We start from the raw sequence: 24,587 nt of genomic DNA on the forward strand, positions 1-24,587 counted from the left end.
GGACTAACGGGCGACATCGATCTACACTACGTGTGTACTGACACATTATTGCTAACCGATATTTTACTCTACAGTGAGCCGTAGTTCTTCTGCAAACCTTTAGATTAATTCCGCGTTTTACACCAATAGAGAAAACGTTTAGGCAGACTGAATGTTCGTGTTCCCCCCCCGGACCGTTTACGGGCACGGAACTTCTTCCGGTTGGGGATGTCAGTTGTCGGTGCATGCCGTGGAGTGTAGCCTCTCATAAAGTGTGAGTATTTATAATTTTCCAACAGTTTAAAGTGTTGTCATGATTTATCTTTTACGCGGGTACTCATTTAAACCCATACGTGCTGAGACACTGCTTTTTCTTTGCGGTTTGTCGGATACTTAGTGCCACCGGCTGGTTAGCCGGATGGCTAACCAAGCTAACGGCTGGAAAGTGACACGTTTGTGTTTTTTATTTATTTCACAGTCTTTCACAGTCTAGCTGGAGCCCACCTGACCTGCCACAATGGGGATCTTGGAGAAAATCGCGGAAATAGAACGAGAAATTTCACGGACACAGAAGAATAAAGGTAAAAGAGAGCAGATTTAAGGCTAACTATTGGCTACAGCATAGATGAACTTGGAGCCAGTTGTATGTATGTGTGTCTGTCAGCTGATAGTGTTGTTACTTATACTGTTACTTATATAACGTAGCACCAATAAAATTAAGTAATTAAGTTGTTATTATTAATAAATTAAACTGCCAGTTTAATTTCTCTGGAACATTTAAAGGTTCCCTCTAGTGATACATTCAAAAGTACTTCGCTTTGGAAAACAAGGTGAAATACGGATACGGATGCACTATAGAAGTACATGTTGGAGCCTTTTTTAAATATAATAAATTGAATTCACTCCAGTGTGATGTTTGTGGTCGTATTTTATCTTAATAGTAACATTCGGTGCTCGCCGACATTCTTGCAGAATCAGACCCCTGCTTTCAATACCTGGAAACTTTTAAAGTCACACGACTTGGCAGACTATGCATTTCAGTGTCATTTCTTGTTATTCTTTCCATCAGCCACGGAGTACCATTTAGGTTTGCTCAAGGCCAAGCTCGCCAAATACAGATCTCAGCTTCTGGAGCCCTCCAAGTCGACGGGGGCCAAAGGCGAGGGTTTCGATGTCATGAAATCGGGAGATGCTCGTGTAGCTCTTATTGGTTTCCCCTCTGTGGGAAAGGTACGTTAGCATGTTTCCAGGTCTGGATCTAGTCTTTAAGAAATGTGTGATTATTTCTTATTCTTCCATGTTTTGCAACCATGTCAAAAGACAAATGTATAAAACACACATAACCTCTTGTGTCCTGCAGTCCACCTTCCTTAGTTTGATGACCTCAACAGCCAGCGAAGCTGCTTCCTACGAGTTCACAACCCTCACCTGCATACCTGGTGTCATAGAGGTGAAGATAAATCTCAGCATCAATATGTTTGTTCAAATTTGCATTATGCAACATCCTTTTTATATTGTTTTTTTTTTTACCCTTCAGTACAAAGGGGCAAACATCCAGCTGCTAGATCTGCCAGGAATCATTGAGGGTGCTGCACAAGGTACATTTAGCTGTAGTTGTCTACTGTTTGTAACACAAGTCAACAGGAGTTGGTCATTTGCAATCTACGGAATCTATTGGATGATTAACAAAGAAATGATTATTCAGTATATTTGTCCTAAATCACACGTAGGAGTTAAAGTCACTGCTGCAATAATGATCTCTTTATAGAAAAAGATCCAACTTCCTAGCGATCTTGATATAATGACCTTTGACCTCTGTGTAGGTAAGGGTAGAGGTCGGCAGGTCATTGCTGTTGCTAGAACAGCAGATGTCGTCATCATGATGTTGGACGCCACCAAAGGAGACGTTCAGAGGTGTGTGTGGCTTTGTTTTTGTGAGCATAGGGGGTTGTGTGAAAATGTTTTTCATCAAGGATTTGTTCACTTTTTATATTTTTCTAGAGCCCTGCTAGAAAAAGAGTTGGAGTCAGTGGGCATCAGACTCAACAGGACAAAACCAAATATTTATTTTAAGGTACAGTTTTCATTTACTCATTTCCCATCCCCCCTTATCATCGCATCCATGTAGAACTATTAGGCAAATAGTGGTCCTGAATGTGTGTGTAGCAAATTATACTAGTAGATAGTTGTCTAGCTTCCTTGCTCTGTTTGTGCTGCATGGACAGAACCTTCGATGGGATTTTTTTCTTTTTAAATATACATGCAGAGTTGCCATTTAAGAAAAACAAAAAAACTTAAATTTTCATGTTAAAGTTGTTTTTGTTTTTTTGTCCTCATAGCCCAAGAAAGGGGGTGGCCTCTCGTACAACTCTACAGTTCCTCTGACCCACTGCTCAGAGAAGCTCGTTCAGCTCATCCTTCATGAATACAGTATCCTTCACTCTGCAAGTGACAGAGGAGACAGACACGGGCTTGCTTTCTCTTCTGTCTCTGTGATCTATCTCTCCCTCTCTCTTCCTGCCACTATTTGACTTTGTGGAAAACCGTGGATGTTAGAGATGTAGTGCAGACATCAAATCTAACCCAAGCATTGAAAGTCAAAAAAAATTGTTTTGACGTTTTACCTCAGGACCACAGGATGAGTTCGTTATGTGTTTCTGTTTGTCCTTTCTAAAGACTTCCTGTGTTAATGTGACTTTCTCAGTGTCACAGATGATTTCTTTAACCCCTTCTCCTTAGAAATCTTTAATGCAGAAGTCCTCTTCAGGGAGGACTGCACACCAGACGACTTCATAGACGTCATCGTTGGGAATAGAGTTTACATGCCTTGCCTATACGTTAGTCAGCAGCATACTTTCTGGTTTAACTAGCTATTTAGGAGGCTTTGTCCAGGTCCAAAGATGTTTTATTTGTTAGTTGTTTTCTTAGTTTCAGGTATAGACAAGCATCACCATAATTATAGTTTAGGATATGTCATTGTCTCTTATCCATACGTGTACATTTATTTGAAGTTTCGTTTGCGTAATTTACAGGTGTACAATAAGGTGGATCAAATCTCCATTGAAGAAGTTGACCGCCTGGCTCGCAGATCTCACAGTGTTGTCATTAGGTGCGTGAGCTGCAGCAGTTTTGGCTGAAAGCTGTACATCTGTGTGTATGTCAATGTGTTTAACTGCAGTCCTCCATTTTCTGTGCTTTTTTCTTTAGTTGTGGGATGAAACTGAACCTGGATTACCTTCTGGAGACGCTGTGGGAATACCTGGCTCTGATTTGCATTTACACTAAAAAACGAGGAGGTACACGCACATTTTCCACTCATTCATATATTAGTGTGCCACACAAATACAGTTCTTTGAAGTTGCATTTGCTACTTTTTACTTAATAGAGCGCCCAGATTTTAATGATGCCATCATAATGAGAAGAGGAGCAACTGTAGAGCATGTGGTATGTAGAAGCCACGTTGACACATGTGCTGCTAATATCAAGAGACTTACTGTTGAAACGTTTATTCTTACGTAATCACAATACAGTAAGCACATCTGTGTGAAGAGGAATGAACAGAAATGCTTTGTTTTCCCTCTTCAGTGCCACCGGATCCACAGAACCTTAGCCAGCCAGTTTAAATATGCCCTGGTTTGGGTAAGTTTGTTTTCAGAGCCATGACCTTTAAAAAAAAAAACTAGAAATGTTGTCCCATAAACTGTTTGGCTTGACTATCTCATGGTGTCCTGTGCTTGAAGACTGTGCGAACATGATTGAACCTCCTCTGGTGGCATTAAAGCTGCACAAAGTCACAGTTCAGTGTGTTTTCACTTAGTTAGACACAGAAAAAGTTAGGAGTTATTTGTCCTTTTACTTTGAAATTTTCCAGCAATAAAAAGTGACTTGGGTGATATTTTCTGCTGTGAAAAACTATTAACATAGCCTAAATACATACACACAAGCTTTCTAAGAATAATAAAAAAAAAAAATAGCCATTTTCATGAGTTGTAATATTTAAAAAACTCAATCGAGTCAAAAAGTGAAGGTTTTATATTTTTTGAAAGATGTACCAACAACAGCTACAAAAATAAATAATGGTATAAAGGCTCCACCAACAGACAATTAACAGATAAATGTTTGCCATTGCATCAGTTTTATTATTTAAACCAATTTTATTGAGACGCCATGAGTTTTAGCCAGTTTACACTGACTGTGCTTCAGCTTTGTTGAACGTCCACTATCAGAGGGAAACACAGCTGCAGCTCATGCAGTAAACTTTAGGTGCATATGTGAAGTAGCTCTGAAAGTAAGATCCACTATCGTTAGTGTTTTTTCTGTGTCCATTACAATCAACCTTTGAGCTAAGCTGCGTTTGCCGTGATACGCAGCAGTAGACAACATATGTATATTTAAAAAGATATTTCATTAACAAATGTATTTATTCTGAATGAGTCACTTTTATTTTATACAGTGTATTGCACCAGTCACAAATCATTAATGTAGTTCCCATAAATCCAATTCGCTAAGTACTGATTTTTTTTTAACTCAGAGCTTCTGTTCAAGGTTTTGAACCGTCGTTTTTTTTCTAATGGTCTTTCAGGGAACCAGCACCAAGTACAGCCCTCAGAGAGTCGGCCTCACGCACATCATGGAGCATGAGGACGTCATTCAGATCGTTAAGAAGTAAAATTCACTTCTGTCTGGAAAGAATGAGCGGGCAGGAGTCACACGTTTGATGCACGAGTTTAAATTGAAAAAAGTACTGTACAGTAGATTTACAGCACTGGAAAATAGCCACCATTCTTATTTTGTATATGACAAATAACAAACCAATTGAAGAGACTGACCAGATATGAGTTGTGTACAGGAACTAGTGTATTTTATCCGTCGATTATGAAAGAAGTCAAGAGAGAAGGAAGCAGAAATAAAGTCCATAAAACATTAAATAAGTCCTTGTGCTTATTTTATTAAACTTGCTTTCTATGGTTTTTAGGATGTGAATGTACATTAATGCTTTTAAACGTCCCTCTGACTTCACTATATTGAAATATTTCTCTGCTTCTAGCTGAAAAACTCCTCCGGATGACATCACCCAGAGGAGTTTTTCATCATTAAGTGTTCAAATGATGTCACCTGGAGGCATATTTCAGCTAGAAGCAGAGAGATGTTTTACTGTGGCATTTATGTACATGTTACCCAAACTAGAACCAAAACAAGCCGGTTAAAAATCAGTTTGGCTTTGCTTTCAAATCATTCATCCACTTTTTCATACAATTGGTACATTTCAGCAGCATCTCTGTGTAAATAGATATTTGCTAACTCATCTGTGAATCTATTGGCGAGACGTGTTTTAACTCTTTTGTACATTTTAAAATCCATTTATATTGTGAATTTAGCTGTGGGCAATTTTCAATGATTGAAATTGCTCATATCTTCAAATTCCGTCATGGTAGCAGTTACTTTATAGCATAAACGGTTAACATTAGAAATTGTATCTTTCAGCCCATGTTGCCAATTGAGAGCAGGCTTGACTGAAGTTTCTCACCTGTAATGTTTAAAGAAATCTTCCTACTACTCTGCAGGCTTTAAGCTGCCATTGCCACATTATACATCTGACTCATTGTTATAAAATATTGACTACAGCAGCTTTAACTACAGGAAACAAGATGTCTGCTACTTCACTGAACAGTCCCTTCCCAGAATCCGTGGTTTCAAGTTCCGTCAGCACACGTGTGTTTTGTGTACTACTTGCAGATATGCACACTTGAGATTTAAGGTGAGCAATTTCCTGCTATGGGAGATGAACTGGAGTTTTATTGTGAAACTTTGGGGATCAACAAACTCATTTACCCTTTTATAAAGTACCATTATCTATTTATTATTGTACTTGAATTACAGTACTTAAAATCTGCAGAGTAACTAAAGTTGTCAAACAACAAAGCAGAATAAATGGTGGACCCGAGGAAATGGGTTAGAAATGAGTACGGTATTTCCATCTGGTGTAGTTGAAATACTCAAATAAGGTGGAGGTTTCTTTAAAATGTAAATTACCTGAGTAGATGTTTAGTTTATTTCCACTTCTGCAAACATATAATGAAGTAATGAACCAGCAAAACACACTCTATAAATTAAGTACTAGTACTTAGTATTAGCACTCGTTCAAAGTGCACTACGTTTCCGCACTTTAGGACAGTGTCATTCTTATGAAAAGATGTCCCTTAAAGTGGACATGCTGCACACCTCGGTGCCTGCTGAAGAGGGGGCCATTCACCTCTGACCCCTCCCCACTGCCTCCATCGCCGAAGCCCCGCTGTTTGCATCACTGTCTCTTTTCCTCGAAGGCACGCTGTTCATTTTCCTTTGAGAAAGTATGGACACCCAGCCAATGCTCCCTATTCACACACACACACACACACACACACAATAGCATCATTAAATATTCACAAGCATCTCTTTGGTCTAGGAGAGGGGGACTGAGTGGGAGGCTCTGCAAGTGCACAAGCGACAGAGAGGGGGCTTGGTGCTGACGCCTCTGGCCTCAGAGATGCTTTAAAGATGTCTGGTGAGAGTGAGTCATGGATGGAGAGATTCTGCTTTGGAATAACTTGAAGAGAGGGACGATGGAGGGATAGTTCTGTGGAGAACAAGAAGAAACAAAGGTACGGTCCACTGAGTGTGTATTGTGTGGAGCAGGCATGACACTTGATGCTGCTTGGCTCCATATGGCATGCCAAAGTGTGTGTGTGTGTGCGTGTGTGTGTGGTAACTGCAAACATAAGCAAGAACTTTTCATCATATGAGTGTTGTTTACACAGTTTGGGGTTTAAAGGTGTAAGTTAAGAGAAGCACAGTTTGCATCTCGCATGTCTTGGCTTCTCACCCCATTTTGCAAATTCGATGTAACAGAGTTTTCTCCAGTGTAATCTTCCTTATGGCAACAGAGTTGTTTTTAACGGATCACATTAGAGCCTGAGAGTAAGTGCTTCTTTCAATCCCTTTCGGTACATGGGTTTAGAGGTTTGCTGCAACGTTTGACCGCCTGTTTTTGGTGCATTGTCAAACTTGCTTTTGTGTTCACCGGATTGAACACACACAAAAAAAAAAACAGCTAAATGCCAAATGAAAAGTAGCTGCTACCAAACTTAAGTTAGCTCCTGACTTAACATGTTTTCTTGAGTATAACTTGTATAGTGTATAAAAAAAAAAAAAACATGCCTCGTCAAATTTTGAATCAGATGGTGCTATATACTTCTGCAAGTACATAAATTAATGGGATGACGTGCAACAACGATCAGTGTCCAGAGCCAAACGTGGGTCCTTGCAGATACACTATAAAACGTCTTAATGTAAATATATACGTTTTGTTCATTTGAATGTAATTCAGTTCCAGTCCATTCATTTCAGACCACTTTACACCTTATAAAGACGAGTTGTTCTCACGAATGATGAGTTGAATGAATGAAGAAGAGACAGTTCACTCAATTCAGAAAATGAATTGAACAGAACTAGTTGACTCCCCAGCAGGAACTGTTTGAGTGGAGAAACTCTTCACAATCTTATTTTTTAGAGTTTGAACATAGTCCTGATGTTGACTTTATATATGCATTTAAAATAAATTATATAATTTATGTGATATATGCATATAAACTGATGCTAAACTACTTTAACTGCTCTTTGGTTTAATAGTTAAATTGTGTTTTCGAGGCAGCTGGTGAACTTTTGTTTCCAAGTTGTCCAAACTAAAGTAAAATGATTTAGTTTACACACTGAGCAGCTTAAGTTCGTAACTTTGTAGTTATTGGACAACATGTCTCGCTTTTTGTAGAAAGTCAGTTTTCAGTGGAACTTAAAATATTGTTGAATTACTGCAGATTCTTCAGTTGGCTTTAGTTTAGGATGTAAATATACGAAACTTCCCTCTGACTTTCCCATATCAAAATATTTCTCAGCTTCTAGCTGAGTTTGACCATGATTACAAATTCTATAATATAAGCAACAAACATGACATAATCTTAACTAGAGGTTCCTCCGAGTGATGTCACCTGGAGGCATTTTCAGCTAGAAGAAGAGATATTTTAATAGAGGGAAGTCAACCCTAACCCTTGTGATTAAGTATTATCTGCTGTATACTGACAAACTTACTAAACGCAGTAGAAGCTGCTGTACAGAGCCTGAATATGATCTGGTGAGGTCGAAATTACCTATATACTAATCCATAAATGGACCTTTCGGCTGGATTCACTAATAAAAATAAGATTTTGTCTGGAATGTTTACTCATGGTCATTTGGTGCATCTGGACCTCGATTAATATGCCTCTTCTGCCCTCTTCTGCTTCAGACTGCTCATTGCATGAGCTGAGAATCCAACCACGCTGTCGTCTTATGTTAAGGACGTTTGGCTGAAGTGCCCCACATTGTGAGCCCGAGGACAAAATAAGCCAAGCTTAGTGTGAAGCACTGCAGGCCCCACGGTGCAGTAAGGAATAGTTCATCAGGAGGAATCCGATTTTAGAGCCCAAAACCCAAAAACCACAAATTTGCCTCAGTCTGCAAAACAATGAAATCCCCTGTCCTCGGACCCTCAAAGTCAATTTTCTTGTCTCAGCTTTTATTCGGTGCATTGTGGAAGACGGTTTTCAGTAGTAAGTGGTGCACACAGTGGTTTGCTGATCAGATTCAAACCAGTGTAGAAAAAAACCGACTTCATTTAACATGTAAACAGGAGTAAAGATTCACGGCTTCGTGATTCTTTTCCTCACTTAATACCAAACTTCGATTGAACTCATTAGTATGAGCTTGAAGTGTCTTCTAGAGGCAATCAAGTCTTGTTTTTCCAGGACTGAACGGAGCACATGTTACCTTTGTTTGTTTGTGGGCATTTGCCTTAATGTTTTCCGTCTTATCTTTTAGCAGGTATTTATGAAGCTGAGCTGTACAGCCAGCATCCACTCATTCATAGATTCTAATGCAAACACTGCTTTAATGTGTGTGTGTGTGTGTGTGTGTGGTACTGATAAGCTTCCCCGAGACAAACGTCACAACTATTTGTCCATGCAGGGGTTTAGTCCCTGTCAGTTGCACACCAGTGTGAGATGAAGATAGCGTAACGAGTGTGTGTGTGTGTGTGTGTGTGTGTGTGTGTGCATTCTCCCCATGAACGCACAGTGCACCTGCCCAGTGGTTGTACAGGTGCAGCGTGTTTACTGAGAAATCTAATGGCTGCACTACTGATGCAGGGTTAAAGTAAAACAATCAACAAATACCTGAATCACCTCTGCCCTCTTACTATCGTACCCCTGTACATTTGTACTGTGGATGTACATGTAGTTGCTGAAGCTTCGCCAAAGCAACAGTGAGCGTGTTTGGCATTGAAGCGCTATTGTCTGGCCACAGAGCAGATGCCGTGTAAGGGGACTGAACTGCTGTGTGTGTGTGGGCAGGGGGCTATTCAAACATTAGCAGAGGTTTCCAGATGAAGACCAGGATTCACTGCAGCCACACCTCAGCAGACAGTGAGTGGGATCAGCAGACCGTTTAATTTGTGGATAATAATAATAATAATAACAACCATCATCATCAGAATATATGATAAAATATCCCTGAAAAGGGGGAAGGGAAGCAACTCAGAATCCAAACTTAACGTATGCTGTACATGAGATGTTACATCATTCAGTGTTTTATTATTATTATTAGTTCTACTACTATAATAACAATAATAGTAGCAATAATTAGTAGTAGTAGTAGTATTTTAATCTCCAGGATTTGTTGTACTGTTTAGAAGCGAATAAGGAGTTGTTGTTTTTGGATATTAAAAGTTGTCCTGTAACTCATATTTCCTAGGATCTATATATAACTTAAAGGACCTGTGATCACAGCATCCGTCATAAACTGTAAACACTGTGTAAATACGTTAACTCAGACTATCAGATCTCTCCATGCTCGAACTTTGAGGTGATCTAGTCACATCTCAGGTGTTTAGGGAGTCACGGCAGCGAGCTCACACTCCAGGTCGGACGCATCTTAATGCTGCCTTTGTCGCTTCGGGATCTTTTTTTTACCCTTTGGGTAAAAGCATCTGCCAAATAAAAAAAAAAACTACGCGGTAGAATATTTCGATGTGAAAGGTGGAAACTGCCGTTGTGCTGTGTATAAGTGTGAAACTCTCGCTGATCGTTAGAGCTCGAATTTTACTTGTAGCACATTTGTTAATATCGGACTCTTTATTTTCAGGTCTGTTCATAGCAAGTGTTGGTGTTTGATCCTCTGTGGCAGGTTTTTCCGTGTCACTTACTTCTTGCCATTATTAAGACACGGTAATCTGGTAGGGAAGGTTAAGACCTGAACGGGGTTTAAAGGCTTACAGGAAACCCGATGCCCTTGTCTCAGCTTCTCCATCTACAAAAACACTGTCCCTCTCTCTCGTCGCCTTTTTGTTCGCTGGTAATTTTCCTCTTTATATTTCACACACACGCACACACACACACACATGCTTTACACAGTTAAGGGGGCACAGAAATGTTGACTCTCAGTAAATGTGAGTCACAGTTTTTGGTCATGTCAAATGGCAAATAGCTCTAATGTTGTCAATTTGTTGGTCCTCTAGACTGAAATATATCAACAACTATTAGATGGATTCAGATCATAAGAAAATGGGTCCCAGACAGTTTCAGTCATTTTGTCCGCCATGTTTTTATAATTTGTGGAGGTCATTTTTATTTTGCATCCTGTAAGTGGGCTCTGAAACTTTCAGACTCTTCACGATGACCTTTTGGGCCTCTGGTCTTGAGCCAAGGAAAAAGCCATGGATGGATTGACATTCACTTTGATGCAGAGATTAATGGAGCTCATAAATCCTAGTGACACTGGTGATCCTGTGCAATTATTAGGTCAGAATGCGACCAAGTAATTGACATTTCCAGCAAATGTTAGCATATTAAACAGCAGCTCTGCCCTGAATTCTACTTTCACAATGTTAGAATTTCTCAGTTTTGAAGCTGAAACTGTCAGAAAGGTGATAATTCTACTCTATGTTTATTATTGAGCTCAACGTGGGTAATGAGGTCGTACCGGAGTTCATTATAAGAAGAGGTGGTTAAGTAATGATGGCAGCGTTAAGGGCTAAAGAATGCTTTGCTCTCACAAATATACAAAAGCCAACTTGTAAAAACACAACTTGTATTCTGATCAACTGCTTAATTAGGCCTGTCACATGCGATATGACCAGCAGATGTCGCTATTTCTACACGTCAAACCAATTTTTTAACACAAGTGCTTCATAAAGATATAGAGCCTCCGAAACCTTCAGTTTCTTCACCTCCATGTCAAGGCCACCTCCATTTCCTTATCTCCCCTGTGTGTGTGTCTAGCTCTGCCAATGTGAGACTGTGAAAAATCCACTCTCTGGATTTGTTGCCAGTGCTTCACTGGCACACATCCGTCTCCATGGGGACCCGTTTCCATGGCTGCTATCTTTTTCAAGTGCTGTTCAAATGAACTGCTTCTTGTTCACTTTGTAATTTAAACGCAAGGGGGGAGGGGGGCTAGGAACTAGGTCTATATAAATAATCATTAAGACAACTGGGTAAAAAGTATGTCCCATTGAAACTCAAACTTTCTGTCAATTCATTTTTAAACGTGGGTTTAAAGGCCACAGAGCAGCAGTTATAAATGTGCTCAGGAAACATGGCTCAAATTATTATTATTATTATTATTATTATTATGTGATACTCTAAGAGGCTGCTCTTACCTATGCTAAATGCAGGAACTGACATCCATCTGCCTACAGAAGACTGAACGAGTGGAGATCATGGGCTGCTCTTCCAGAGATTTCCCTCGTGAATGATAATCACTCATGATAATCTAATTTCATTGACGTCGCATCAATCAGGAGGCGATGAAGTGTGTGTGTGCGTGCGTGCGTGCGAGCGAGCGTGTGCTTTCATTAAATGAGCTTGTTGGCCGTGCTCTGCTCAGGTGATCTCCTTTATTAGTCTCGTGTTGCCTGTTGTCACTGATTGACACACAGATGAAGACACTCTCCCTCACTCTTTATCTCTCGCCCCCTCACTTGATCACTATTGTCACCCACGTCACTCTTTCTCCATCTCTCTCCAGCTTCAGTTTCTACCTACAACCGTCTTTTATCATTGCTCTCCTTCCTAAATCCTTTTGCTTCAAGTTCATTTCTTTTTGTCAATCTCTCTCCTTCTTCCCTTTGTCACTTCTCCTGAATCTGACTTCTTTCTGCACTATGCAGCTCATTCATCGACAGTTCACTGATGCACCTCTGCGGGTCCTTTTCTCTCCTTACCTTTGGCCAGCTCCCTCCCTCTCCGCTTTCTCCACCCGCTCCATCTCTGTCATCCATGCGCTCTTCGTTACCAGTTCACTCAGTCAACAGACCACATCAACCAGAGAGCAGATACATATCACGCCTATCAAATAGATCTCATTGTGTGTCTCTTTACCTGTTTGGTGACCAACAACCTTCACTGTTTGTGTAGCTGATAAGCAGGAAGGAACTTTTGAACTTGTCTCTGTGCACACTCTTCTTTCTTCATCCCGTTATCTCAGTCTGCAGTCAGATGATACCACATGTTGTTGTTATTGCTGTGGAGCCTGCAGACAGTTAAGGGTTTTGTCATGGTCACTGCCTCTGAAGACACATGATACAGATTTCTGCTCAGATCCTGTCTTAGGTCGGGCCTACTAGTTTGTTTAGTGGAAAGAAACTCAGATGGGGATCTGTAAGTGATCGAAATTATTTTCTTTTTTCAAGGGATTTACTTTTACCACCTTCACTTGGACTTTTGGGAAGCCACAGAAAAATGAGACTTTAAAACCTGCAACCAAAGCAAATGCCTTCAATCAAACAACACAACTTATTTTTAACTTTTGCAGTCTTTCAATCAGTCTCTACATACGCTAGAGATAATAAACCCTGCTGCTCTTTGCAACTGCACTGAGATGACCTGTTGAAATCCTGTAAAAAAGAGTTTTTCTTCATCCAACTGTCTTGGAAATGCAGGACTTACAGTGAGCATAATTCAGAGACTCAATATCACACAGCATCTCTACTCTATTCTTTCTCAAATGAAAGAAAAAAAATGGAAATTTCACCTAAAATCGAATATCTGCATAATGAATAAGCGTCACCTGCACACGTTCTGAGGAAATCTCTCTTCAGGGTTTGTTATCTCTAGTAAAATGAGCAGGGGATATTTGGACTTTGGTGGATGTACTTTGTCTTTTATTGTCTAGTGTGTAGTGACTGATTGAAAGAGAGTAAAAGTTCAGGTACAAGTTCAGTTGTTTGAGGTGGAAAATGTGCTTTTGTTGCATGTTTTTAATGTTTTGTTAGTTTAGGAACATTTTGCAAATGTAAGCTTCTGTCTCCTCCTGTGTGGGACCTGTTGTATAAATGTGACTTTATCTTTTGTCTCCTCCTTTTGGTGTGTGGCTATTAACCTCTGACACTAGCCCATATGTATAATATATTGGCTGTGGAGCGGGCCAGTGTGGGGTTGACCCTTTGTGATATATTTAGAGCCGTCAACAATGAATGTTTTATCCATGCAGCGTAGGTAGAACACAGAGCAGTCATTAAACATTCATCTGCCACTGAGATGACCTCCTGGAATATCAGCCCGTCATCAATGAATTTATATCACACCATCATCAATGGAGTTACTTTAGTCGAGTATATAAGGTCGTCGCATCTCAGTCCACGTTGCAATTGTTTAAGTAATTAACAAGCTTAAATTGATTCTTCATTTCAACAACCCATGTGTGACTGTAGTCAAGTACTACGCTGTGTCATTTTGTATTAAATGTGAACATGTGTACTGTATGCATGTGCATACAGAGTTAGAAATGCTGTTGCATCACTCTCAGCTGTGGTCTATGCCACAGCTGATGTGTGTGTGTGCGGGTTTTGGCTCAGCCTGGCTTCGCCTCTCAGACACAGTTTAGCAACAGCTCAGCGAGCCTGCATTATTCATACGGGAGCCTGCAGATAGGGTTACCCCAAGACTGTAGAGCTAGTCCATAAAGGTGCCCTTTGCAACTATAACTGGGGATACACTCACTCTGATGCACATGGACACACAGACATACAATATATATGCTCATCGCTGCACTGGGGATGTCACGAGGTCTCGAGTTGGGGCAAGCACTGGAAAGGATGAAGTCGCAGTAACCAGAGAGAGATGCAGAGGGTTGCAGGAGGTCAAAGAGGCAAGGTGACGTGGATGTGGGTGGATACATCCACAGACGCGTCGGACATACTCGCTCAGGATCAGACAAAGACGAGGACACCCCTGAAGGCCGAGACTCGCACAGACACATGCACGTTGGCTCTCCTTGTTGGGGGAACATCCTGCCAATGTTGGTGCGGCAGCCAAGATGAAGGGTCACTGCCGGACTCACAGGATGCACTAACAATGGGAGACGCACAAAGGACTACACAGACTCTGTCACTGGGTCTTTTTATTCATCGTGTGATGCTGGGAGGTTACAAACCTATAGAGAGCAACGAGACCAGGAATTTGAAACAGTTTTAGTTTGGTGTTGGTATGGGGACTGTTTCATATGTTGGATTTCAAATTAAATAAGCACCGACTTTTTAAAATTTAATTCCTCCCAGAGTGTTTTCCATCTCTTTTTACACACACACACAACAGCTCTTTTGCTGTGGATTGAAGACGTACTGTAATGCGAGCGAGCGCTGATGGCTGAGATTCCGACTCCGTTACTAGATCGTGTTTTGAAGGACTGTGCTTTGTGATTGTCTCAGTGTGCATTATAGAACAGCCGACTTGAGAAAGAGTGTGTGTTCAAACGGAGGAGGAGACAAAACATGAAAATAATTGGCGACGGGAGGATGTTGCAGCTCTTTGGACTCATCTACTCACGAGTACATATCAACATTGACATTGATACTGACTGGTTTCTGCACGTCTTTGGGAACTTGCCTTCCTCATCTTGTTGAGAATGATTTGATTAGGGAGACATCATGCCGCCTAAAAAAGGTGATACAAAATCCGCTGCCAAAAAGGGCAAATCAGAGGAGCCAAAAAAAGGTGGAAAGGATGATAAGAAGGGAGGGAAAGATGACAAGAAAGGCGGAAAGAAAGCAGAGGAGCCACCAGCTAAAGGTAAAGGAAAGGATGATGGGAAGAAGGGGAAGGGAAAGAAACCTGTCAGCGAATCAGACGAAGGGTCGGAGGAAGAAGAAGAAGAGGTGAAGTCTGAGGAAGACGAGGATGATGACAGCGAGGAAGAAGTAGTGACCAAGAAGACAAACAAAGGAAAAGGGAAAGCAGCTCTGAAGGGGGCGTCCAAGGCCATAGCTGTAAAGGGTTTTAAGCCTCCTGCTAAACAGAAACCTGCATCTGATGATGATGGTGATGATGAGGAGCAAGAAAAGCCAGTGACGAAGAAAGGGATGGGTGCAGTAAACCTGAAAAAGATGAGTGATGTTCACATCAAAGGAGCCTCCAAGGCCATGATGGGCTTTGCTGCAGAAGGACAGAAGAAAAACACAGCAGCAGCAAAAACTGGCAAGACTGTAGATCCCAAGGCTCAACTCAAAGGAGCTTCCAAAGCCCTCACGGGCCTCACAGGGAAGTCCTCTCCCTTTAGCTTACCCTCTAAACAACAGCCGCCGGAGAAAGCCAAACCGAAGAGGAACCTTAAAACCACCTCCCGTCTCTTCCTGCGGCTCTCCAAGAAAAAGAAGCCGGCCGCCGGGGGGAAACCACTTCTAGGTGCCAGCAAGCTTTTTGCTGGGCTTGGGGCTAAATCACCTTCCGCTGACAAAAAGCCAGGTCTGTCTGGCTTCAGCTTGTTTAATAAAAAAAACGAAACTGAAAAAGAAACCACGTCACCTAAAAAGACAATAAACCTGTCCAGCTTAGGGGGGAAAGGAAAGATGGCAACAGAAGCAAAGGGTCTGGGAGGGAAGTTCAAAGGCATGTTTGGGAGAAAGAAAGGAGCTCCAGATTTTAAGACTAAAGGCTGGATGATAGGAAGAATAGCTGCAGCAACAAACTGGCTGACAGGGCAGTTCCTGAATACCAAGGGCCAGGGTCATCTGGGTGCACGTGCAAGGGGACGGGGGAAAAAGCGGCTGTCATTTGCCAACAGGGGCACCAGAGGGAGACAAGCACATTATTACAATGAGGCCTATGAGTATGATGATGATGATGATGACGATGATGAATATGAATATGAGGACGAGTACTACGACCGGTGGCAACCTAGAGGCTTCTCGGGACGACCCATGACCTATGACCCTTATGGAGAGGAAATGGATTACTATGATGATGACGATGATGAGTGGGAAGATGAATATGGTTACTATGATGATGAAGGCAACTTTTATTATGATGACGAGTTATACTATGACGATGACATGGATTACTACAGTTACCCTTGTGACTACTATGATGATGAGTATGAAGATTACTGTGGTGATGAAGGGATGGAGTATTACTACAATGAAGATGGACTGCTATATGCAATAGAGCCAGAGGGATACGGTTACTACGGTGATGTCATAGATGGTTTCTATGACCCATATGAGTTTGGAGATTATTTTGACCACAATATGGCTTATAATGATGGAATGGTGGACCCATATGCTAGGATAAATAGCAGTTATGATGTATTTTCAGGCTTGTATAATGACCCAATGCTGGGATATACAGACCCTGTTGCTACTTATAACCACTATCAGCAGCCTTTCTATACGGACACTGGGCTGGTTCCAGCCCAGACAGGACAACCATATGGACAGGAACAGCTGCATTACCCACAAGCTGAGCAATTTTCAACAGAGCAGTTCAGGGTCCCCAGGCCCCAGGTTAGGCTTTTCGGAAAAGAAAGACTAGAGGTGGAAACTTTGCCACCGCCGCCTCTTCATCCCCGTTCCTCATCCCCAGTTTTTCTCCCTCCCTCCCCAGCTCTAGCCCTCAACAATCTGGAATTTATGTCTGATATAGAATATGAGCAGCCCGTTTCCACATACCATCCTGCACAGCTCCATTACCATACTATCATGAATCAACCACAAACCCCCCTTCTTCCTAGTCAAGCGCCTTTTCCAAGGACTATGACCCTGCATCAAGACCACTTCCCTATCCCTCAGCCTCTCTATGCTCCCCTCTCTGTTTCTCCTAGTCACTTGTCCACATCTCCCTTAGCACCACAGCTGTCCTCCCAAGTGTACCAACCATCCTTCCCTCAGGACCCACAAATGTTGCAAATGGGGCAGATGGGGCAAATGTCACCATTTATCCCAGCAATGCAACCGCAGATGCCTCCACTGATGCATTCACCACTCCATTCACCAGTGGCCTCACCTAGGCCTGTGCGACAAATGAGTCCCCTACCGTCTCCACAGCTTTTGCGAAGGCCAGGATCAATTAGGCCAATGGTACCTCCATCCCCCCGCCTCTCACCACATCACATGGACTTCCAAACAGGTATCCATCCAGAACCCCACTTCTCTCCTCGCTTTCAAAGGAGGAGACGCTCTCACCGAGCCTCAATGGCAGACCAAAGGCCAATTTCCCCAGTTGAAAGACAGAGATCACCCAGCCCACCTGCTTCCCCACCACAGCACAGGAGAGGGATGTCAGTTAGAGCTCAACAATCCCTGACAAGAGGAAGGGGTTTGCGCAGGGGTCCATCAACTGTTCGACCCCAGTCTCCACTTTTTAGTCCCCTTGCTTCACCCCGGGGTTCATTGAGGAGGAGACCAAGTCCACCACCTTCACCAAGACTCTCTTTTAGACAGCAACCCCCGCCTGATGCAGTGCATCTGCCATCTACCAGACCACATTTGTTTAAAGGTAGGAAACAAACTTTAACAATGAGGCGTTCCGCGTCTCCTCCTCTTCCAAACCCACAAAGACGAAGTCCCACTCTCCCTGAGAGATCTCAGTCCCCACCCCAAGCCTTCCGCCCCACCTCTCCTCATCGTCCTCCTTCTCCTTCCCCTTCACATTTCAGCAGGCGCCTCCTCCCTACACGGTCCTCTACTCGCAGAATGAGAGGAGCTGCAGGAGGTCGTAATCATGTACCCATGGGGGCTGTGAAACCCTCCCCAGCTAACCCTTACTCACAGAGACACAGTAGACATGGACCACCTGTCACTCAACATGTAGCCCCTTTCAGGTCTTCTATCCATAGTGGCCCCACCTCTCCTTCAGGACAGATAGGCAGCATAGCTGGAACTCCCATGCTGGCCAGGACAGGCTCCCGGCCTGCAGGTTTAAGGGAGTCCAAGCGAACCGGTGCCTCCCAAGGAGGCTTCCACAGACCTGTCGGCAGAGGGCAGCCGCTAGTTCGTATGCCCAGAAGCCAACCTTCTCTTCAATCAAGGCAGTCATTCAGAGCACCTCCACCAGTGCCTCCTGTTTCTCCTCAGCCTTCTTTAAAACAGAGTGGCCCCCTTTCTCCCCAACCATCAGTGCGAAGGCTGCAGAGTAGACCGCAAACTCCACAGCCACTGCAGTATCCATCTCCTCTGCCCTCTCGTTCAGCCTCTCCCATGCACCACCTATCTCATCCACCTTCCCCCCTGCCCCACAGGGTTATGAGTCCTCAGAGTCTAGGACCAATGACTTTTCAACGTCCGGGCAATCACCCTATTCTTCCTCCTGGTACTCTCCCACCATCCCAAGGTATAACCCAATACGGTTACACAGTGATGGAACCAGGCCCATCCCCAATGCTTGCTAATGCTTTACCAAACTCGCAGGTTGGAGGTGCTCCCTTTCCTCCCACTCCTGGTTCCTCCATCTCTTACTCCAACACTGCTTACTCTTCTCCTTTACAGAGACCAGCTTCCCCAAATAACCCAAACCTCCCTCAAGCTGTACCATTATCACCACAGTTAGGACGCACACTCCAGAACCCTTATTTGCAAAATGTCAGCAGCACCTCACCCCTACAGAGAAGTGCTTCTCCTATGCCAGGTGGGCAGGGGGAGATAACAGTTGATGTGCACATGAACCAGAAGGTAAGTCCATATGCTCCCCTTGGTCTTTCCAATGCTTTGATGCAGAATTCACGCCTGCGCAGTGCCTCCTACTCATCTCCTCTACAACGCAATGCCAACCACTATACAATTGTCCCTACACCTCCTCAAACTCAAGGCCCTCTTCTCCCACCTGCACCTTCCTCCCAGTCTCTCAGAGGTACATCGTCCTTTCTCTCTGGTGGACTCCGGACTGCTCAAATCCAGGGCTCCATGTTCAGGCTACCGGGTGGCACTTTGTCAATACCTCAGCCAGCTGTTGAGCCTCCACTTACCCCCGGTGGTGGAAGTGGTGTTACTGGCAGTGGGAGGCCATTGATGCTCTCCAGTGCCCTCCAGAACCCAAGCCTACGCCAGGCAACATATCGTTTGCCCAATGGCACTCTTGTAACTACAACTGAGCCGACACCGGCACCCTCCATGTCCTCACCTATACTTTCCTCTGCACTTCTGAACCCCAGCGTACGTAAAGCCACATACAGGCTACCAGATGGAACTTTACTTACAAGGAATGAGCCAGTCCTTCAGCCCGTCACACCTTCCTCTCCCATGCTCTCATCTGCTCTTCTCAATGCTAATGTCCGCCAGGCCTCTTACCGATTACCGGATGGTTCAATATTAACGCGTCCAGAGGAGGAGACCCAGAATCCTGAAAGTGCAATATCATCACCAGGTTTATCTAGTGCTCTGATGAATGCTAACCTGCGTAAGGCAAAATTTCAGCTCCCAGGAGGATCATCGCTGTTTTCCCAGAATCAACCTCAAGATTCCTCATCTGCCTCCTCTGCTCCTCTCCTTTCGGGGGCATTGCTAAACACAGGCCTCCGTGGGGCTTCCTACAAACTTCCAAATGCATCAGTTTTGAGGCAGCCTGGTTCTGCTAATACCCCTGAGCCGCGTTCCCTGGATCTGTCCAATGCTCTCCGCAATCAGAGCCTTCGATCTGCCACATACCGTTTGCCAGACGGAACTCTGATGACCCACTCTCAGTCAACATCTGCACCTCAAACACTTGACTTGTCTAACGCTTTATCAAAGAACCCAAACCTTCGTGCAGCAAAGTACCGTCTCCCTGATGGCAATATAATGACACGGCTTGGTGCCCCTAGACCTCCAGAACCTCGCACTCTTAACCTCTCTGGTGCATTGCAGAACCCTCACCTTCGGGGGGCCTCTTTTCGCCTACCATCCTCCTATGCAGTAGTGTCACCACAGCTGCAAGGATCTGGCCCTGAACAGCACTGGGCACAGGGACCTGGAGTTGAAGGGATGGGTCAGCAGCAAGATATGGATGTGTGGGGTGCAGAGAGGGTTCTACCACACGGGACAGTGCAGAACCTTAATAAGTGGTCAATGTATAGAGATGGAGAGATGGTGGATCCCCACAGCCTGACAGGAGAGGGACATGTGGTACATAAACCAGTTGAGTGGAATCTCAGCAGGGAGGGAGAACCCCGGGGGAACTGGTTTGACAAGGTACAAGTACTCAAATGACAACACACACCACACACCACAGTAGCTAAAATCGTGCACTGTCATGCAGACCTGTAAAGTGTTTACGTTCACGGTGAATTTCTGCAGCTGCAAGGGATGTTAGGAGGTTTTTGTGATGAAGACCTTACATATTAGCGAGGGAAGATAAAATGACATTTCTTATGTGAGAGGCAGGCAAAAAATGGGGTCTGGGAACAATCATTTATAGACAAGAAAATTACCGTGTACTTGTGAGTAAATGTGTGCATGTATTTATCAATGTTTCTGTTTTGGGTGTCTGATTTAGATGTACTCAATCAGAAGCCTGCCTAACGTGAGCCCCCGGGACCAAAGAGAAGAGGAGGGAGTGGAAGATATGACTCAGTTAGAGTAAGATGAAAAGCAAATCACTTTTTAAATGTTTTCCATTTGCTTTGTCAGGATGTGAAGCAGTAATATTCACTGACCACTTTATTAGGAACACCTCTAGAGTCTAAAGCAATCCAAAGAGATGGTTCTAATGTTTTGGCCGCTCCATTTAAAATGGCAGAGCTGCTGCATTGGATTTTATTAGATTGTACTGGTGCAGCTAATGAAGCGGCCAGTGAAATGCTAAACGAGAGGGACAAGCGGAGGGTTAAATGCTTTGTATGAAACCAGATTTGAAGGTTGGCATCGTGTTGCACTGCTTGTTCTTTTACATAAATCTCACGTACGGCTTCCATCCAGGGAGATGCATGAAGAAGCTGTTCGGATGAATATAAGGAAAAGGTTTGAGAGGCAGCACATTTATGTAAGTGTCAGAACAATATCTGCATCTAACGCACTGTATGTCCACCACCTAAACTCGAATCAGTTCATTATGAAGTCGCATGTGATTTTGAAATCACACGTATGCCTTCATCACCTCTCTGTACTTTTTAATTCCTTGTCTTTCCCAGACTTACATAGGTAGTATTCTGGTGTCTGTGAACCCCTATAAGATGTACAACATCTACGGGACAGACATGGTGCTGCTGTACAAGGGTCGCGCTCTGGGAGAGAACCCCCCGTAAGTCGTGTTCACTCTCAAACTGTGGAAACCTCCTGCCACAAAAGACACATTTGTTGTTGTTGGTTTATCTCTTCGCCACAACTGATTTCTCCTTGAATGTTTTATTTTAGAGACTATTGTTTGTCAGTTCTGATAAAAGGTTAAAAACATAAGTAAGTAATAAATGAATTCTGCCTGAAAGCTGGATGTAACTGCTTTCTCTCCTTCAGACATTTGTTTGCCATAGCAAACGCTGCTTACTCCAAAATGATGGATGCCAAACACAACCAGGTCATAATAATAAGGTAAGAAACTGAATCACAGTCCTCCCTGTAAATTGGATCACCAACCATGTGTAATTTTACCTTAAAGAGAGTCTTCATTCACTTTACTAACAGGGGGGACAACTGGACATTTTAAAGGAAATGATCACAACAGTACTTTTTCGTAAATACTGGTTACGTAGAGGGTAACCAGTATTTAAACCTTCTTATTGTAACAAATGAAAAGGTTTCTCTAACGACAATAGAAGGCGTGAACCTGCCAAATTAGTCACATTAAGTGAACATCTTCTCAAGTTTTGAACTGTAAAAAAATCTCATCGTTTAATAATCTCAGACTGCCGACTAAACTCAGCCTCATTTTAGTGTTAAGTAAATGACACTCATTTATAAATAACATTCATATAATCTGTTTTAGGATTTTATCAGCGGTTTATTTTAGCGGTTTGGTAAAGGTTGCTCGGGCTGACAGCTGTCGGCCTCCATCTGGACCAGTGTTTGTGAATTCATGAGGTTCTGTCTGTGGCTTACTGACAAGAAAACTTAAGACAGAGCCAGAGACGTCCCTCACCCCTCCTGTGCTGCGTCTGCCTGTCACAGGTGTTTCTCCTCCTGTCAAAACTGATGTCCTGGAGGAACACACACACACACACACAATTAAACTTTAATTGAAATACACTAAACATACACAGCACCTCCTCTCACGTCAAAAAATTTATACACACACACACACACACGCACATACTGTAGGTGAACAATCATATAAAGTACAAAATTGCCACACATGCCCGTACTCAAACACACCTGAAACACTTTAGCTGTATTCGGAAGGAGACACCTGTAAGGAAAGCCCAGCCAGGTCTGAGCCAGGTGCATATTATGTGTCAGAGGAGGAGTGAGTGTGTGCACGAGTGAGTGAGTGTGTGTGTGTGTGTGTGTGTGTGTGTGTGTGTGTGTCAGTGGGTGCATGTTAAGGGGTAACTGAGTTCTGGTGTACAGTGACCAGTAATAGTTTGTTTTTTTAGCCGACCAACACGTGAGTGGAAACTTTATGCTGGAATGTGGTCACAATGTCATGAAAAATCCCAACACACACACACACACACACACACACACACAAACCTTTTGGCCAAGCTGACATAATGAGAGTGTTTAGAATTGTTGGCAGCACAGAGATGTGTGTGTAAAACCGTTTCAGGTGGTTTAACGCAAAAATGGAACTGTGGCCTGGACGAGTAGCTCGGCCTCACGTCACTGAGCCAATGAAGCCAAACGCTCCAGCAGCAGCAGTGGAGATGTGAGGAGGATCAAATAATAGATCCTGGGTGTAGTGGTGCTCAGCGTGAGGATAATGTTCACACTTTACCACTTCACAAACCAGATTTTTGTTTTTTTATTCAACAGACATTTCATTTCTTCTATTGGGAATCTGACCCTTCAGCTAGTAACGGTATAAAAAGAACGTGCTGAAGGCAACACACAGCTGAAATGCAACCTTTTTTAAAGCTTAGTTCATTTTATCACGAACCTAATTCCCATTTTTGCTGCAGGTCTGAGGCTGCTCTGACATTCAGGGGTAAACTATTCCATAATTTAGGGGCTGACACAGCACGAGCATGATCAGCTAGCATTCGTGTTCAAGCTCTTGGCACCTTTAAAAGAAACAATGGATCCAGCCTTTTCCTGCCTAAATTTCATATGAAGTGTATAATTATAAAATAAAAATAATTTAGTAAACAGTGAGTAAATGTACGCAGGTTGTTAGTGTTTCAAAAGCATTTTATTTTCAATTGACCACCCCAACATTAATACCACCTGGCTGATTCAAACGCTAACGGAGAACCGGGGTAACTTAGTGTTAAATGCTTGTCGGCTCTGTCCACTTAGTTTGTGTTGCTGTGTTTCAGTGGGGAGAGTGGTTCTGGGAAAACCGAGGCCACCAAACTAGTCCTGCGCTATCTAGCGGCAATACATCACAAGTCCAATCTTGCACAACAGGTATGATGCACACACTTATATGCACAGCCAGATCTGGACGCACACACACAGGCTAACTCATACCTCTTTTCTTATTTCCTGCTGTCTCGGGATTTCCACGGGCTCTGAGTGCAGATCGAGGTAGTGGGCTTCCCTTTGCATTTTACAACTTAATAAGTGGCCCCAGGAATAGCAGGTTGCAGTGTTTTGCTGTGCCGTGTGACAGTGTAGTGTGTTTGTCTTGTGACTTCTAACCAAGGAGTGTTTATTATTTAAAAAGGTATTTCATACTTATTGGTCATAGTCCTTTCTTCTGTATTTTTCGAAAAGCCTGAACACTTATTCTAGACACCAGTTGCTAAAAGGCTGCAGTTTCTGTCATGATACATGTTTTCAGCGTGTTTGTCACCCACATGATGAATTGCTTTTGATTTGCGGTGCGTTCAAATGCCGGGTAGATTCTTGAGGCAGCTCCTCTGCTGGAATCTTTTGGAAATGCCAAAACCGTGCGGAACAATAATTCCAGTCGCTTCGGGAAATACATGGAGGTCTTTCTGGAGGAGTGAGTATGAACCAAATGCACTCATGTCCCAGTCTCCGTTCCTGTCACTACTGTTGTTTTAGTGTTTCCTGTCTTTCCCCCTTTGCTGTCCGCTGTCTTCTCCTTGCCTTTTCTCTCTTAGTGGTGTGATCAGTGGTGCCATAACCTCCCAGTATCTTCTGGAAAAGTCCCGCATTGTCTTCCAGGTGACTTGCTAACTCAAGATGGTGCACAATGTCGGATTATGTTCTGCAGGTTTTGAGGTAAATGTTTTTT

At 43.1% G+C, this 24,587-nt stretch overlaps 3 protein-coding genes across 5 annotated transcripts in view; all 3 read left to right on the forward strand.

Moving 5' to 3' along the window:
- The first annotated feature begins 118 nt into the window (after positions 1-118).
- drg2 (developmentally regulated GTP binding protein 2) lies at positions 119-4,910 on the forward strand. Its single transcript, XM_067478065.1, has 14 exons — positions 119-253; positions 458-560; positions 1,049-1,209; positions 1,340-1,429; positions 1,517-1,577; positions 1,803-1,893; positions 1,981-2,053; positions 2,319-2,409; positions 2,719-2,816; positions 3,012-3,088; positions 3,187-3,275; positions 3,365-3,423; positions 3,565-3,618; positions 4,562-4,910. The coding sequence occupies exons 2-14, from the start codon at positions 497-499 to the stop codon at positions 4,646-4,648; spliced, it is 1,095 nt and encodes a 364-aa protein (XP_067334166.1). The 5' UTR covers positions 119-253; positions 458-496; the 3' UTR covers positions 4,649-4,910.
- A 9,332-nt stretch (positions 4,911-14,242) lies between these two features.
- Positions 14,243-20,873, forward strand: LOC137100131 (uncharacterized). Its single transcript, XM_067477760.1, has 2 exons — positions 14,243-20,482; positions 20,787-20,873. Exons 1-2 carry the CDS (start codon positions 14,975-14,977, stop codon positions 20,871-20,873), a joined length of 5,595 nt encoding a protein of 1,864 aa, XP_067333861.1. The 5' UTR covers positions 14,243-14,974.
- A 230-nt stretch (positions 20,874-21,103) lies between these two features.
- The window catches only part of myo15aa (myosin XVAa), a 30,537-nt gene continuing 27,053 nt past the window's right edge, over positions 21,104-24,587 (forward strand). For 2 of the 3 annotated variants that reach the window (XR_010910915.1, XM_067478304.1), the window contains exons 1-2: positions 23,452-24,332; positions 24,454-24,517. Coding sequence is in view for 2 of the 3 variants with exons in the window: in XM_067478304.1 (XP_067334405.1) it covers positions 24,313-24,332; positions 24,454-24,517 (84 nt within the window). In the remaining variant the exon portion in view is untranslated. Of the gene's footprint in view, positions 21,273-21,420; positions 21,531-21,742; positions 21,818-23,451; positions 24,333-24,453; positions 24,518-24,587 lie in introns of those variants that run through there. The other variant, XM_067478305.1, reaches the window with a different exon arrangement.

This window comes from Channa argus, chromosome 15, assembly GCF_033026475.1.
Source record: "Channa argus isolate prfri chromosome 15, Channa argus male v1.0, whole genome shotgun sequence".
In the NCBI taxonomy this organism is placed as follows: domain Eukaryota; kingdom Metazoa; phylum Chordata; class Actinopteri; order Anabantiformes; family Channidae; genus Channa; species Channa argus.